Source organism: Rhinatrema bivittatum, chromosome 2 (assembly GCF_901001135.1).
Source record: "Rhinatrema bivittatum chromosome 2, aRhiBiv1.1, whole genome shotgun sequence".
Taxonomy (NCBI): Eukaryota; Metazoa; Chordata; class Amphibia; order Gymnophiona; family Rhinatrematidae; genus Rhinatrema; species Rhinatrema bivittatum.
Genome location: NC_042616.1, coordinates 271080537 through 271098207, shown reverse-complemented (window position 1 = coordinate 271098207; position 17671 = coordinate 271080537). Strand labels below are relative to the sequence as shown.

The 17671-nt window shown below is 42.5% G+C and overlaps 1 protein-coding gene across 2 annotated transcripts in view; it reads left to right on the top strand.

Annotated features, from left to right (window-relative positions):
* Window positions 1–15040, top strand: part of VPS41 (VPS41 subunit of HOPS complex) — a 413500-nt gene extending 398460 nt beyond the window's left edge. Inside the window, exons 29-30 of one of the 2 annotated variants that reach the window (XM_029589523.1) lie at window positions 14147–14173; window positions 14729–15040. In XM_029589523.1, coding sequence (XP_029445383.1) covers window positions 14147–14173; window positions 14729–14809 — 108 coding nt within the window. In that variant the 3' untranslated portion in view covers window positions 14810–15040. The remainder of the gene's footprint in view (window positions 1–14146; window positions 14174–14728) is intronic. The other variant, XM_029589524.1, reaches the window with a different exon arrangement.
* The last annotated feature ends 2631 nt before the right edge of the window (window positions 15041–17671 follow it).

Sequence of the window (17671 nt, the reverse complement as noted above, 5' to 3'; positions counted from 1 at the left end):
AAGATTATTCTGTGAGACTGCCTCTGTTGGAGTTGACAAAGCTGAGACTGCACTGGTGGCTAGCTATCAGACATTGGGAATGGGGAGTAGGTTTGATGGCCCCAGCCTGAATCATATTGACGTTGAATGCCAGTCTATCAGGCTTGGAGAGGCGTGCACTGTCAGGAGCTGTTTGCTCATGTACAATGGACATCTGAGGAAGCGAGCTGGTCCATCAGCTGCCTGGATGGAAACCAGGACAATACGTCTAGCTGTCCTCCAATTCACACCTCAGGTAGTGAGGCAGGCAGGCAGTCAAGGTAATGGCCACCAAAGCACAGAGGTAGCATACATAAATCTTCAAGAGGGGAACCAGGAGTCTTCAAGTGTCGATGGAGATGGATGCTGCTTCTTTGGGGGGCAGGCTTTATCAGCATTTCCCTCAGCAGGTGTGGTCAGTATTCAGGCAGATTACATCGGTCACAAGGTCATAGGCCCAGGGGAATGGACTCTCCCTTGAAGGTCCTTCGATCTGATTGTAGCCAGAGGGAGTCTTCCGGAATTGGATCTGATGGCACATGGACAGACTGCAAAGGTGCACACAATTTTCAGCTGAAAAACAGACACTTGTTAATCCAGAATAGATGGCCTTGTGTAGGAGTAGCCAAAGGAAGGGATTTTGTAAGTTTTTTCCTCCTTGATCCATAGAAACATAGAAATTATGGCAGAAAAGGACCAGATGATCCACCCAGTCTGCCCAGCAAGCACCCAGTATCCACCCAGTCTGCCCAGCAAGCTTATGCTTTCATTTACCGAAGCACTGTTTCTGTTCAGTGTAAACCGAACTGATTTGTAATCCCTTACAAGAATTTCGGTATATAAAACTGTTAAATAAATAAATAAATAAATATATGCTGCACTGTGCAGATTGCCCCATGCTTCTCAGTTTACCAGACCATAAAATTAAGGGCCTTCGGATGCTGTTTGATTCCAGTTTCCCTTAACTGTTGCCGTGAAAGCAGAGAGCAATGTTGGAGTTGCATCAAAAGTATCAGGCTTAGTGATTAAGGGTAGTAAGCGCTGCATCAGCTAGTTACCCCCATGTTTATTTGTTCCCCAAACCATAAAAGTCGGGGCCGTTGTTGCTTGCTGTCTGAATCCATTTCCCCTTTTCTCACTGCCGTTGAAGCAGAGAGCAATGATGGAGATGCATTAACACTATCAAGGATTAATTGTAAAGGGTAGCAACTGTCACACCAGCAAGTTAACCTCAGTTACCCCATGCACTCTTTTTTCTTTATTTCCATCCTCTAGCCTCTATGGATCTATGTTTATCCCATGCCCCTTTGAATTCCTTGACTGTTTCGTCTTCACAACCTCTTCCTGAAGGGCATTCCAGGCATTCACCATCCTCTTCTGAAGAAATATTTCCTGACATTGTTTCTGAGTCATCCTCCCTAGAATTTAATTTCATGACCCCCTAGTTCTGTTGATTTCTTTCCAACAGAAAAGGTTTGCCAATTGTATATCATTAAAAACCTTTCAGAGATCTGAAGGACCACATCATATCTCCCCTGCACCTCCTTTCTTCCAGGGTGTACATATTCAGCTCCTTCAGCCACTCCTCATAAGTCTTCCAGTGCTGACCTTGCCGCACCCCAGATGCATGACTCTGCACTTCTTGGCATTGAATCCCAGCTGCCAAATCTTTGACCACTCTTCAAGTTTTCTCAAATCAGTTTTCATTCTCTCTTCTCCTTCAGACGTGTCCACGTATCATCCGCAAATAAACTTTACCTTCTATCCCTTCCGCCAGGTCACTCCCAAATGCTGGTCTCTAGACCAATGAAATCTACAAAGAGCCTCTCCCCCTAGACACACTGGTAAAAATTATGAACTTGTTTTTTCTTTTTCAGCCCCAATGCACATTTTAGGACTTTTGTCACAAGTAAAATAACTCTAACTCCCTTTCAAAGGCACAAAAATTAAAAAATCAGACAAGAAATATACTTAGCCCAGATATGAATAAGCTAATAATTTCAGTTAGTTTGTAGCTCCTCTCACAAGAAGAACTGCAAACAATGGCTTATTTTACCCAGAAAAGCAGTCTAGATTGCACACTTTTTGGTTTCAGTTGAAATCTGCCCCTCCTAAAAGCCAAGGCACACAATTATGAAATTATACACAACTTCTATACTAGGCTCAAATATCTATTAAACAGTAAAAGTTCACTTAGCAGAATTCAGGAAGTCTTGTGAATCCAGGAATACCTGCAGTCAGAAGGCAGACTGCTTCAGAGGATTGATGGACATCCAGACTGGTGATCCTGGTGGCTCTGGACTAGCCTCGCCGGCTGTGGTATGTGGCTCATCGGCATCTGCTGTGCAGCAACCCTCTAAGGCTTCCACCTTACAAGGAGTTACTTGCCAGGGTCCAGTGTTTCATGGGGATCCGGATTGATTTTGTCTTCCAGTGGTGTCCTTGAGAAGGCACGATTTGTGAAGATGGCTTATTCTCAGACTACGATGGCTACACTATTGAATACTAGAAAATTCTCCACTTCCTTAGCTCATGATTGAGTTTGGTGCGCTGGGTGTCGGTGCCCCTGAAGCCACGTTTGTTCCGTTGATTTTGGAATAGGAAAGCCTCTTTAAGAGCTTGGATCTTAATGTATTGTGCAAGTGCGGTCTCTCTCTTTTGCCTTGAAAAATCATATTCAAGGTAGACCACTTTGTTCTCATCCAGATGTTTCTTGGTTCTTGAGGGGCACGAAGCATATTAGCCCCCGCTGCAGGTTCTGGTTCCACTTGGGATCTGCACGTGGTTTTGTTCTTTACAGGATTACAGTTTGCTCCTCTTAAGGCTATTTCTTTAAAGCTGCTCAAGCTGAAGATGGTCTTCCTAGTCGCTAGTTATTTAGCTCGGAGGGTGTCTGAGTTGCAAGCACCTTTATGTAGGGAGCTTTTCTTACCATGCCTAGGACACTCCCTATGCTGCTGGTGTCTTTGGGGTGTTTTTAGACACTATGCCTTACATGGGAATTTACTTACTGACAGGTAAATGGAGATGAAAACCAGAATGAATATATATACTTCGCTGCAGGTGTTATTTTTGTTGGGAGTTCTTCTTTCGTTTCTGATTCCTTGTTCTTTAGGAAGTCCACTGGTATAAAAATAAAAAAAAAAAAATCAATTGAGCCGATAATATGTTTGATAGTTGATGATACTGAGCTTGTACACAGTTAGCTTGTTAAAGGAGTACTAGCAGGCTGGTGTTAGCACAGAGGTATATATAGGAAGTGACATCAGCGAGCCTGTTAGTCTGTCACAATCTGCTGGTTGGCATGTATAACCCACTGGTCTGATTATATTAAAGGAAAGGAACTCTAGTATTCCTTCAGGGTTGATTCAACTTAGCTGGGTTCACATGCTGCTTCCTCAGGGAACTACATCTCCCTAAGCCCTGATTTTTGCTTGTCATCTGGTTTGGACCTTGTGCTTTCAGCAGGTTCTCCGAAGATTCTGTTGCAACCTCAAGGTGCTTTAAATGTGGTGGGGGAACCTGTTATGATGAATTCTCAGGATTTTGTTGGAACCATTAATGAGCCTTTGGTGATCCTAGCCCTAGGCAATGTTTTATCAGCCAACTTTCCTGAGAGTCCAGCACAGATTACATTAGAGACATTTTGGTCTGCTGTTAAGGGACTGGTACAATCTTTGGGGATCTAAATTTGAAAATATGAGTACAGTTTTTGGGCAAATTAAAAATCAGGTTGCAGGGGCATGATCAAGTAATTAAGGGTAACACAGATCGTATTATTTCTTGATTTCTCTAAGGCAACCCAACTGAGATAGAAAGTCTTTTTGATTAAAAAGCAACATGTAATTGATATAGGTGCATCATTTTTTCTTTAATTTCCTTGTAAAAGTATCGTTAAATTAGGTTCACTTAGATATATTTTCTTTGACCCTGACTAGCTGAAAGGATTTTTACAGAATAGAGAGAGACCCATGCCTGTACCCTCTTAGATTAGCACTTCTATTTGTGCCTGTGGTATAGTGAATATATTAATTATTTGAGAGATCACTTTTTCCTTATTATTTTTTTAAATGTATTCAATCCCTTAATTGAAATCTCATAGGGAAGACAAATTCTGATTTTGTAACGTTTCCTATTATTGTAAAGGAATGTATCCTTCCTTTTTCCCAATGGTTGTCCAATATATTATGTCAGTTTGAATTACAATAAAATAAACCTGGAAAACAGAGTTTAAAATTTAAAAAAAGGAAGGGAAATCATCAGGTGAGAAGTAATTTCAACATACATATTTTACGCACAAAAATAAAGTAGGACTTGCAGAAAACTCAATTTACGCACAGTTTTCTTTGCCAGTCCTTTTCCAAGTCATTAAGACCCTCCTAGTTCTTCAGCCTGAACTCCCTCTTAGTTCACACAGACCTCCTTCCCAGCTAATACTACACAATAAACACATTTCATATCGGTTATGCTAGATAATTAACAGGTATAAAATTACGCTAGTAAGTTGCAAAATGCACACACTTAAATCTGTTTTAAAATTACAACTTACCTAAAAAGCTGTTGACCCCAAGCCAGAACGCCCCCAGACTGCTCCTGTTTTGCATGCGTGTATGTGCGCACAAAATCTAAACTACGGACGTGCTTTCAATGTTTATAAAATAGTGATTACATGAGTATAGGCTACTTAGGCGCATATCTCTTTGAAAGTTACCTCCTTAGCATGTAAATGTTCATATGCACATTTACACCAGTTCTCTAGCAGGCACTGAGGTACACACGATCTGTTGGTTTTCAAAGTGGTCTTACCCTGGCTTATCCTATTTATGTGCATTCAACACCCTTCACACTTAGAATCCCTTCTTTTTATTTCCTATGGGGAAACAGTTTTGTTCAGTTGAAATCTCAGGAAGGTCAGAGTACATTGTGATCTCATCAAGTGTTTGATAGCTGCACTGCCATTATTTGATATACTGCATTTTTAAAATGGTCTTGCTCTTGGTTGGCACCTGTGGTCATCAGCTGACTCCATTTCTTGCCTAGTTTCCTATAGTAACATAGTAAATGACAGCAGATAAAGATCAAAATGTTACATCCAGATTGCCCAGTAGAGTTTCAACCAATTTAGATAGATGAGCACACAAAATCCCTTTTGCAAACCTACACCAATCCTTGCTCTTCTGCAAATCTTTCACTTATTCTCTCAGTCCTTTTCCCACCACTGTCCTGAGCATGCCCAAAATCTAATAAAGTGATGGCCTCTACTACTTATGCTATAGTAAACTATAATCTAACAAAACTGCCATTCTTTTTTTTATTTTTATTACCAGTTATGATTTTTTTCTTAAAATACATTTGTGCTCATAAGTTTACATACCCCTGGCAGAATTTGTAAGACGTGTAGCATTTTAAAAAAATGAGTGATCAGACATCTGTTATTTTTTAATGTGTTTCAAATTAAAACTATTATGCATCACAGAATAGCACAATCATTAAACCATAGAATAAGGGAAATAATAAATGGTCCTGTTCAAAAGTTTACATACCCTTGAATGTTTGGGCTGATAATAAACACACAAGTTGACACACACATGTTGAGATGGCCTTCTTTGATTGTAATTAGTGTCTGTGTATAAATAGTCAATGAGTTTCTTAGCTCTTGAGAAACCCTTGTGCATTTCATATAGGACTGTACTGACTGGCATTTATTAAAGTATGGGAAAAGCAAAAGAACTGTCAAAGTATCTGTGAGCAAAAGTAGTTTAACTTTATAAATCAGGAAAAGGACATAAAAAGACATCCAAAGATTTAAAAATGCCAATCAGTACTTTCAAACTCTGATCAAGAAATGGAAGATTATGGGTTCTGTTAATACCAAGATAGATCAAGAAAGATTTCGGGCGCAACCGGCAGGAAAATTTGATGGGCTGCAAAGAAAAACCCACAAGCAACTTCTACTCACATACAGGCTTCTCTGAAACAAGCGGTGTGGATATTAAGTTGTTTTTTAAGATATAGCACACCACTATTAATGGATAAGTTACATTTGTAAAATTAGCTCTGTAATAAAAAATGAGAATGAAAGACCTGGACATGATTAATCACATTTAACAAATAACTTTGATAACAAACTATGTTACCGAACCTTATGGCACCTATGTAAATGTACAAATGGAAGTATCACTACTTGTATGTGCCTTAATGTAAACCGTTGTGACGGTCCCCACCAAACGACGGTATAGAAAAGACTTAAATAAATAAATAAATATTACAGTAAGGAGATCCTTGAGCAAAAATGGGCTACATGATAGAGTTGCCAGAAAAAAAAGCCATTGCTGCATCAACAGCCCACTTAAAATACACCAAAGAGTACCCAGAGAAGCCTCAAAACGTCTGGAACAAAATAATTTGGAGTGATAAGACCAAAATTGAACTTTATGGTCATAACCATAAATGTTATGAAGAGAAGCACATCATCCCTACCGTGAAGCATGAAGGTCGATCTCTGCTGTTTGTGGGGGGGGGGGGAGAGCTACAGCAGTACAGGGAATTTATCAAAATTGATGGCAGGATGAATGCAGCATTTTATCAGAAAATATTGGAGGAAAATTTGTATTCATCAGCTAGAAAGCTGTGCATGAGGCGCACTTGGTCTTTCCAACATGACAATGATCTGAAACATAAGGCCTAGTCAATGGCTGCAGCAAAGAAAGTGAAGGTTCTAGAGTGGCAATCACAGTTTCCTGACCTCAACTTCATTGAGCCACTTTGGGGGAGAACTCAAACAGGCAGTTCATACTAGACAACCAAAGAATTTACAGGATCTGGAGGCTTTTTGCCAATAGGAACGCTCAGTTTTATCACATGAGAAAATAAAGGGCCTCATTCAAAACTATCACAAAAGACTGCAAGCCGTCATTGATAAAAAGGGGGCAATACACGATATTAAAAATTGAGGGTATTCAAACTTTTGAACAGAACTATTTTATTAATTTCCCTTATTGCTATGGTTTAATGATTGTGTTATTCTGTAATGCATGTTTAATTAGAAACATATTAAAAATAAGTCATGTGTTTTGTGTGATCACTCATGTTTTCTTAAAATGCTACACATCTTACACATTTTGCCAGAGGTATGTAAACTTATGAGCACAACTGTATTTTCTAATCTTCTATTGCTTTGAATAGCCTATATCCATAAAACTGAATATATATATTGAAGGTTACTGAAAAGAGGGAAATAAATCTGTAATGTTTTATGATATACTTATAGAAATTCACATTCTAACCATTGTCATGTGTAAATTTCTGTACTAAAGAAGGAAACTAAGAATTATGAAAAGTTCACACATCTCCTTGGTAAACTAAATTTCTTGGAAATCCCATAATATAAAATAATTTTAAAAAATGCAAATAGTTTTTAGTAGGAGTAACCTCCTGTCTACAGAGTACAGATTTAAAACTGATCTAGACAAGTGCAAAAGAAGTCTCAAAAATAGGGATAGCATATTGTATTTTTATATATCCATTGTTTTCAAACACTAAAACCAGATGTTCTGAAATTTCAGAGAACCACAGGCTTGGGTATACTGGAGCCTTTGTAAACTGTGATACTTTTAAAGGAGCAGCAAAAAAAAAGAAATGAAGCATATGAGCTTTCAGGTCCGCTTAGGTCCGTTCTTTAGGTGTTACTGCAAGGCAAAAAGAAGGAAGATTTTATATCTTGAAAACGTTGTGGGACAGGTGTCAAGTGGAGATTAGATTTGGAGGAGTTAGAGACAATTAAGTTTAATCTTAGTCCCAAATCCACCTCATCCACTGAAAGAAATGTTCCGACAAACAATAAATGAGAAAGATCACACAAGCTTTCCAAACCAGGCTGAACCATCATCAATATGCTATATTTGATCCAAACTTCAAAATACCTGTGGGACAATGCTTCTAACCAGGATCCCTCAGTCTCTGACTTAATTCATGCTAGACTGTAAAGATGAGTTCAGAAATACACAGGAAAGGAGGACCTAGGAAATGAAATACGTTCATCAATTTAAATGTAAAGTAAACTAAAGGAAAATATTGGCTTTATTAACACCTGCATTTCAGTCTTCATGAGGTGTTACCTTTACACTCTGTTCATAATAATTCTAACACTTCTAACGTTCTAATATATTATTTAAATTGATTTGGATCTAATATAAACAAAATAATCTGACCCACCTGATGATCTCTATGATGGAAATTCCTGCCCCACAACATTTTACAGACATAAAGAGGATCATTTACAAAAGGATTTACGCACAGAAAGCCCATTTTACAATTAGTTTGGGTTGCACGCGTGAAACAAGATTGTGCGCATACTTTTTATGTGTCTAGTAAGCAGGCATTCGGTGGGGTGGGGGGAAGGGGATTAGTGTTAGGGAAACAGGGAAAGGATTTACATGTATACTTCTGATTTTCCAAAAAAAACACGCATTACTCCACAATGACAAAGTTACACCTGCAGTTCAGCAGGTGTAACTTTGTGTGTGTGAGTGTATGGCACAGGGGTTTCTCCTAGGACAAGCAGGAAGTTAGTCCTCACACATGGGTAACATCATCGGATGAAGCCTGGCATGAAACTGATCTCAAACATGCCCTTCTGAGCATGTGCAGCTGAAGTCATGATCCTGGCCCCTGGGCAGAGTCCCTCAGTCTCTCTTTTTCCACGGAGCCGTGAGGTCATGGCAGCCATGTGCTTGACGGTATTCAGCTTTGTCTCTTCTCACAGTTCTTGTAAGTGATTCTTTCTAGATCTGCAGCTGTTTTCTTTCCTTTTCCTGTAGTTTTATTTCTTCTCTTCTTCCTCTTCTTTCCAACTGTCCGCTGGCCGTATGGGGAGCTCCCTGTGCAGCCTGGCAGAGTCTATTAATAAAAAAAAAAAGAAGAAAAACTGTTTTGCAGTTTTATATCTGTGTCCTCTCCTTGCTCTGTCTGTTTTTTTCCCCGGCGCTGACAGGACTGGCTTCAGCAGTCCATTGGTGATCCATGTCGGCCAATAAGCCTAGGGACTCGCCTGAGTTCTACCTGGGCTGGAGTTCTATGTCGTTTCACCGATCGATCAGCATTGATGGATTCGGACGGTGGAAGAATCGAGGACCATGTTGTTCCTGTTGGGGGGGGGGGGCAGTTTATCCTCCCCACAATCCAGGGACTGGTCTCCATGGGCAGGAGCCTTGGATGACATAGCCTTCTCTTCTGTTTGCCAGTCTTGGCAGTGCAGTCACCTTGGGAGAGAGGGTGAGCAGGAGCCTGGGCTAGCAGCTTGCTGCCGCACCTTGATGCCATGCCCAGTAACTGTTGCTCGTACACATCTGTGACCAGCGCCCTGTTCATCCGATGCATCGTGTCAGGACCGCTTTGGGGTCTGGGATTGCCATGGAGCAACATGGTTATCCTTGATGCCCTCGAGATGCCAGGATGCTCTTGATATCATTGAGATGCGTGACTGCCCTCACCATCGTAAGGGTTCGATGCACAGGAGTCATCGACGCCTAGGACCTCGAGGTAGTGGAGCATACCTACCTCTTGCATCGAGCGGCATGGTCACCCTTGACACCTTGGAAGTTCAGGGGCGCCCTCGATGCCATTGAGGTGCATGACCACCCACAATGCCGTAGGGGCCTTCTGTGCCATCAGCATCGGTGGAAGTGGAGTCTCGCTGCAGAGTAGCAGCACAGATAGACATCCTCGATACCATTGATGCCATGGTGCCCTCAGTGCCGCGATGCCGAGGTGCCCTAGGTACCATTGATCCCCGCAGTACTCTGAAAGCCTGCAGGGCCCTCGTCACCCTCGGTGCTATCGATGCCATTGACACCCTCGATCCCATCAAGGTGCATAGGCTTGATGCCGCAGCCGCCCACTGGGTTGTCGTGGTGTGTGGCTTCGATGCCAGTGCAGAACGAGGCCTCAATGCCATTGAGATGCAGTGCTACCCCGATACCATTAGCGCTCTCGAGACCATCGAGGTGCAGGGCCACTGATGCCTCATTACCTCCTCGACTACGTCGGGCACCACCGAACAGGCACTGGGTTCACCATTGAGCGTCTTAGTCGTGCCTGAGGCCATCAACCACTGAGGTTTTGAAGGCCCCCACGCGACCCTGCAGCATTCAGGTGGCAGGGGTTTTTGTCCTTGAATGGATAGAGCGCAGGGGTCGCCACGTGCGCACTCAGCTAGATCTGCTTCAGCACGCAGTGTCTGTCCCAGGCCTTGCCATGGTTTGTTGCTTGTTCTCCAGCCATACCTGGGCATTCTTCTGCAGAAACATTCAGTCCTTTGGATATCAGTGGACCGCAGCTTCTCCTGGTGGGCTCTCGGGCCCCTGTTGTTTTTCGGTTGTCTTAACACCGAAGGAAATTGTGGTCTTTCTCCTTTATCTTGTCTGCATCCCTGGATTCTTCCTATTTCCAGGAAATTCTATACCTACTGTTGTCAGAATTTACTTATAAAAAACCCTGTTTGAACAGTTTTCCGTGATGCGAAGTTTGCTTCTACTTGCACTCACATCACTCCCTTGCCTTAGGCACCCCTGCTGCGCATGAGGGTTTGTGTCTGTCTCTCTATGGCTTTTCGTTGTAAAACCCAACTCTTCTCCATCCTGGACCCCTAGTGGATCTGCTGCCTCTCAGGCAAAGGAGGGAGGTGCTTCAGCACTGTGCGGTTTCCCGCTTTGTCCTGCTCGGACAGCTTATAGCTAGGGATTCACCCATGTGTGAGGACTACCATCCTGCTTTTGTCCTAGGAGAAAGCAGAGTTGTTTACCTGTAAAAGGTGTTCTCCTAGGACAGCAGGATGTTAGTCCTCACAAAGCCCACCCACCTCCCCTGGGAGTTGGTTTTCTCCATGTATTAGCTTTATTATGGGCTGAGGGACTCTGCCTAGGGAGCAGGGTGATGACTATAGCTGCACATGCTCAGTAGGACATGTTTGAGAGTTCTGTAATCTTTGAAATCAAAGTTCCATACTGGGCTCCATCCAATGATGTCACCAGTGTGTGAGGACTAACATTCTGCTGTCCTAGAACACCTGTTACAGGTAAGTAACTCTACTTTCCATGCACATGTGCAAATTTTCAAAGTGGATTCATGCGTATAAATCTGCTGTTAAGAACCCGGCTAACATCTGCAGGTAAAAATACCCAGAGTCTTTAGCCTGGGTGGGCTGTTTAAAAATTGCCCTGAAAGCTTCCCCTCTCGCCCCTGCTTTCCTTCTCCCCAACTCGGTCCTTCAGCTTAGAAACATGGACCCTGGTTCTGTGTAGAAGCTGGCACAGATGAATTTTGGGGCAGCAAGTAGATTTCACTGTGCTGCATGGTAGCTGGGACTCCATCCTTTCCAAGTACTGTGGGTCTGGACCAACCTGAGGAATAGAAAAGAGGTGATAATTGAACCCAGGACTCCAGCACTGTGGCACACCATGTGGTTGCTTGGCCATCAGACCAACCCTGAGAAAAATATTTAAAAATGTCACCTCGAGCGTGGTTAGACCTGTGTTTGAAAGGGGGAAAACACCCACTTCAGCAAATGCATCACTGCTGGATTTTATAAGCATTCATTTTAGAAAAAAATATGCCTTGGCTTTGCATTGGCATTCAAGTGAATGTTGCAGGATGATTGCATTATTTCAGATTTGCTGCTTTTCTGCTTAAGGGCTTCGGCTGGGTGAGCTGGCTTGAATTAGTTTGGATTTCCCTTTGGAGTGTGTGTGTGGGGGCAGAGTTTGTTTGATCCAAGTGATTCAAGACATAAACAGCTCTGACTCAGAGTTCACCTTAAACCACATCCTTTGTGGCTTAGTTTACCACAGTTTTTGGTATAGCTTGTAAACCTTAAATAAGTATTTCACTGGTTTGAGTCCTCTTGTGACATCTGTTATTTATTTATTTATTTTATTTATTTATTTACGTTTTTTATATACCAACATTCAAGACGGAAGTCCCATCATGCTGGTTCACAAGAAACAGGGGTGCAATTACAATAAACTTTACAATTTACTTAACCCATCTAATGGGATCGCTGCCTTGACCAGATAATTTGGCCACTAATTAGCTGATGCCAGTATTCCATTTTCCAATTAAATGCACCTATTTTTAATATAATATTATAGCATTTTCACTAAATTGTAGGACCTAGTTTTCCATTAAATGTTATGTTGTCCATGCATTATTCAAATCATATTTGTATGTTTTATAAAAGAAAATATTTAGTTTTTATAAAAATATATCTAAACATTTTGTAAATGGAATAATAAAATCCATGTTCTGACATCAGACAGTTATATTTGCATTTTTTGGTTGATTGCATATCTTCAGCTTTGCAAGTTGAAACTCAGCTGATACTCACATAAAAATGTTAAAATGTTTAGGAAGAAACTAAAGTGGGGTTTTTTTCATAGAGGCTTTTAATTAGTATTTGGGCTGTAATCATGTACTTTTCCATTGTTTGGTTTTCCCTACATGCATTCACCTACTCATCTACAAGTGCATTAATTCTGCAAATCCTCATTATCCTCCCCTCTCTTATCTCTCCCTACACTTCCCCACATGGCCTCTGTTCATAGAGTAAGCTGTTCTTATCTGTGCCTTCTTCCTTCACGATCTCTCAACTCTGAACTTCACATACAAATATAAAATGTATTTGCAGATAAAGACAATAAGGCCCATCTTGTCTGTTCACTCTTTACCTGGCATAATGCTTAGACCCTAGATGATCACTGATGATGATGTCTTTCTCCTATACATCTTTGCAACTAAGGATCCTCTGTGCCTATTCCAGTCTTTCCTGAATTTTATTCCTGCTTTTGCCTTTGTTAGCTACCCAGGAAGGCCATTTCATGTATCCACCACCCTTTCTGTGAAGAAGTATTTTCCAATGTCACCTCCAAATGGAGCTGTGACCTCTTTCCAATGTCACCTCCAATGGAGCCGTGACCTCTTTCCAATGTCACCTCCAAATGGAGCTGTGACCTCTTTCCAATGTCACCTCCAATGGAGCTGTGACCTCTTTCTGTCGCGCTGTGTTGTATTCCTGGAACATTCTTCCTGAGTTGCTGCATCATGTCCCCACTTTAGCTATATTTGGTCCACCAAAAACCTACCTTTTTGAAGCTGATTTTAAATATTAGACCTTGGCTCTTCCTGATTTTAGTCTTGTCAATTTAAACCATGTTAAGCTACACTTACACGTTCATAAGAAGTTACCATACTGGGTCAGAGCAAGAGTCCATCAAGCCCAGCATCCTGTTTCCAACAGAGGCCAAACCAGGCCACAAGAACCTGGCAAGTACCCAAACAGTAAATACATCTCATGCTATTGAAGCCAGTAATAGCAGCAGTTAATGGACTTCTCCTCCAAGAACTTATCCAATCCTTTTTTAAACCCAGCTACACTAACTGTACTAACCCCATCCTCTGGCAACAAATTCCAGAGTTTAATTGTGCATTGAGTGAAAAAGAACTTTCTCCGATTAGTTTTAAATGTGCCACATGCTAACTTCATGGAGTACCACCTAGTCCTATTATCTAAAAGAGTAAATAACCGATTCACATTTACCTGTTCTAGCCCTCTCATGATTTTATAGATTTCTATCATATCCCCCCTTCAGTTATCTCTTAAGATACTAATAGGAGGAGGACATCCATCAGGTGCCTACCTAATCGATGCCGTCAGAGGGGAGGGGAGGGTGTGATTTTTGACAAGCCGCTCAGCAGCCACTTAGACTAGGTAGCGGCTGACAATTTCTGCCAAATCTAACCGGTTGCAGCCTGTAAGATAGCCAGTTAGGTTAAAACTTGCTGTGTGCACAGACATAGCTTGCTAACTTCACTGCACAACTGAACCATGGCCCCACAGCAGCTACATTTTGAGAGACTTAATAGTCAGTAGTGTGAAAACACAGCTAGGTTTGGTCATCCTGTTGAGGGTGGAAGAGACAGGTCTGCCCACTTAACTCCCCAAGTCCAGTTACTGGAAAAAAAGAGCCCTCTAGGCAGAGCACGTAGCCCCCGCTCCATGTTCCCCAATGTTTGCAATCCATCAGCCCTCTCTGGCTTAGCTGATTTAGTTTCCAATTTGTCACCCGGACTGCAGGACAGCTGTGAAAGCAGAAGGGTGGAGGTGAGTAGTCACTTTTATAATTACCCGGTTGGTTACGGCTGGGGCGAGAAGAGACTCGCCCAAGGTTATGGACGATCTTGTCCCCTGTTAGTCGGAGAATGCCTGGCCGACGCAAGCAGAGAGTGAGAGACGGCAGCTGCAAAGCAATGCCCTGCCTTCCTCCTGTAGATGGGCACCCGCCCTAGCTGTGCCATGCACACGCCTGACATTTCAAACAAAATCTGTGCCACGTGCAGAGTCGCACATGAGGATACATGTTTACTGTAATATAAGTACATTTCCTGAATCCTTTTAGTCTTGACTATATTGTAAACTCCATAGAAAAGGGAATGTCCTATGTGTAGCTGTATAGTGCTGTATACATTCAGTAGCGCTATAGAAATGAAAAATAATAACATATCCCATGGTTAAACCAAAAATTTCAACTTCAATGACTGCGCTAAAACAGAAGAAATAGTTTTTGAGGTGATCAGAGTTTGCGTGTGACAGAGAAGTTAAAACAGAAAAAAATTCCTGCTACTAATGCTTCTTTTTTTTTTTTAATATATTTTTCAGATGTCTCTTTTACAGTTCTGCAACATCTGCAGTGCTAAAAACCGAGGACCAGGGAGTGCAATCTTAGAAATGAAAAAGTAGTTAAATATTCTGTCATCCTTTTCCTCTTGTGTGTTTCATTGTGCCCTTGTGGTTTAAAATTCATTGTAAATATTGTCAAAGAGATGTATGTGTATTTAAAAGTTAAAAAAAATTGTAATATCAATTTTTTGAGATCTATTATTACTTTGTCCATGGAGAAAATAGCAACCAGTTCATGACTGCCTGAAGTGTTACTACTGCAGTGTGTGCTTTAATAAAAGTTTTAACCTGCACAGAAAATGTAAGTTTAATATTTATTAGTATGTTGTATTACAAAGCATATGAATATAAATGGTTGATATTTAAAATGGCACCAGCTGACTGGAGGCCCCCCTTTGCCCCGTACATGAGGGCCAAGTATGATACGTGAGTGAGCACCATTTTGAATTTCGGCAGGGCAGGAATACTGTTAGGCACTGCTCCTTCCCTAAAGACCATGGATTACCTGGGGTAACAGAGGGCAAAATTCACAGAAGGCCTGGGGGGACAGAGTTTTGGCAAAGATGAAAGAGCGGGTTTGGAACAGGGCATGGCCAGCAACTTTGTTGGGGGGCCACTAAGGTAAAATGGATGGGCGGGTAAGCCGAGTGGCAGCTTTTTTGTGTCAAAATGAAATTGGGCCAGTTGGGGAGGAGGGAAAATTTGGGGGCTACATGGCACTTTAAAACTACTGGGAGGGCTCCTGAGAGCATCAGCAAACTCATTATAGATGGGCAAACTAGATAGGCTATAATGGTCTTTTTCTGCCATCATGTTTTATTAGCACACTGATGCTCTCAGAGGGAAAGTTAACTACATCTCTTGAGGTATAGTTAACTGACCACAAACACAGTTTCTTAGCATTTAGGCAGATGAATCCAGAACCAGTGGGTTTTGTACCTCTACCAGTAGATGGAGACGGAGCAAAGCTAACATCACAGTATATATAATTCTGCAGTGACATCAGCTCACCAGTATTCTCCGTCTCCAGCAGATAGACGTGCATCTTCCTACTGGGGGTTACTTTAAAGTTTAGGAGAAAAGAAGAAGGAAATTAATTCGCCCCCGCTCTCCTATGGTGATACCTTAAGGTCCCTCTCTCAGTTGAGAATTCCTGAAGTGATTTCTGTGGTTCCTCACAAATCCAGTAGCTGGCTTTTGAGCAGGCATGGACTTAGCTGTAAAAAAAAGCTGAAAGGCAAGCGGGTGCAGGCAGCCAAGCTCAGCGATGAAGGTATATACCCTCACCCCTTGCAGCCGGAGACTGTACTTGTACTCAGCAGGGACGGGCTGAGCTTAGCTAAAGATTTTAAAATTTCTTGAGAAGAGAAGGGGAGTTGAGTAGGGATTCCTCCTTCCCCCTCCCGGTCTCCATGCTCAACGAGCGATCTGACTGCTGTTCCTGCCTCCGGTGGGGGTCAGGGGGGCAGCCTGGCAGGTTGAGCAGCCCTTACGACTAGGCCCTGCTCCAAGGCTCGACTAGTTCGAGGCATGATAGCTGCAGCAGCACCTTCATGCACTTTTTCTACACCGTATATAACCCTCCTCAGTTCCATCTAATCGTACCTTGTGTGCCCAGCTGTGCAGCCTGTTGTGCGTTTTCGTTGTGTTCCTAGATGAGCACCTATCAGGGTGCCTATTTGTACATGCATGCGCTCTTTTTATACACACACGCGCTTGTTTTTACACACATTCCCTGAGCGTCCTGTTGCAGCTCAAGTTGGAAGCTTATTTCGGCACAGTGTTCTGCGCCTTATCTGATGGCTCCTATAGTGAAGAAACCTAAGCACCTTGACCTGTGTGTGGCATGTCATATTCAGGCATCTCAGCCTGGTGTTCTTTCTAACTTGTGTCAGTGCTGTTTGGAGGCTCAGGGGGAAATACCCCCTCTGATTTTATTAAGCCCGATTTTTCCCAGCCTGGAGCAAGAATGGAGAAAGAGCTGCCAGAAGGATCACCTTATCTTGGGGCTCCCCTAACTGGTTTATCAGCAGGGGAAGGTAGTTCAGTGATCTCATGACACCTGCCCCCAGCAATCTCTGGATGTCTCACTTGCTAGAGTATCTTGGTGTTTGGTTCAACACAGAACAGGGCAGGGTGTTCCTTCCGGAGAGCCATATTCAGAAGCTGATGGCGCAGGTGCAACTATTGACAAACACAGTACACCCAACAGTGTGGGCCTATCTGCAGGTACTTGGATTGATAGCGGCAAGGAGATGGTGCCACGGGCAAGGGCGCTTATGTGTCCTCTTCAGCATACCCTCTGATCTCATTGGAGCCCACAGTCTCAAGACTATTCGATTTGGCTCCACCTGCTGATGAAAATTTCCACTCAACTGCAGTGGTGGTTAAAAGCAGATCATCCAAGGAAGGGGTTTTCCCTAAGTTCACCAGACTGGCTAGTTCTCACAACAGATGAGAGCCTCTAAGGCTGGGTAGCTCTCTGTCAGGAGCTGACAGCACAGGGACACTGGAGTACAGAAGAGACTTTCTGTAACATCAATCGGCTGGAAGCCCAGGTGGTCCGGTTGGCATGCTTGCAGTTTGGCGATAGTTTGCAGGGTTGAGTGGTTCAGATAATGTCAGACAATGCAACAACAGTAGCCTACATCAATAGATAGAAAGGAACCAAGAGCCAGCAAGTGGTGCAGGAAATAGACCAACTTATGGAATGGGCGGAAGTGCATTTTCAGGAGATCTCAGCTTTGCACAGTGCAGGAAGAGACAGTGTAAGAGCAGACTTTCTTAGCAGACAGAGTCTGGGCCCAGAAGAATGGGAATTGTCAGACGAGGCATTTCAGCTAATAGTGGATTGCTGGAGTCTTCCATTTCTGGACCTGCTGGCAACTTTTTGCAATGCAGAGATTCCTCGATTCTTCAGTT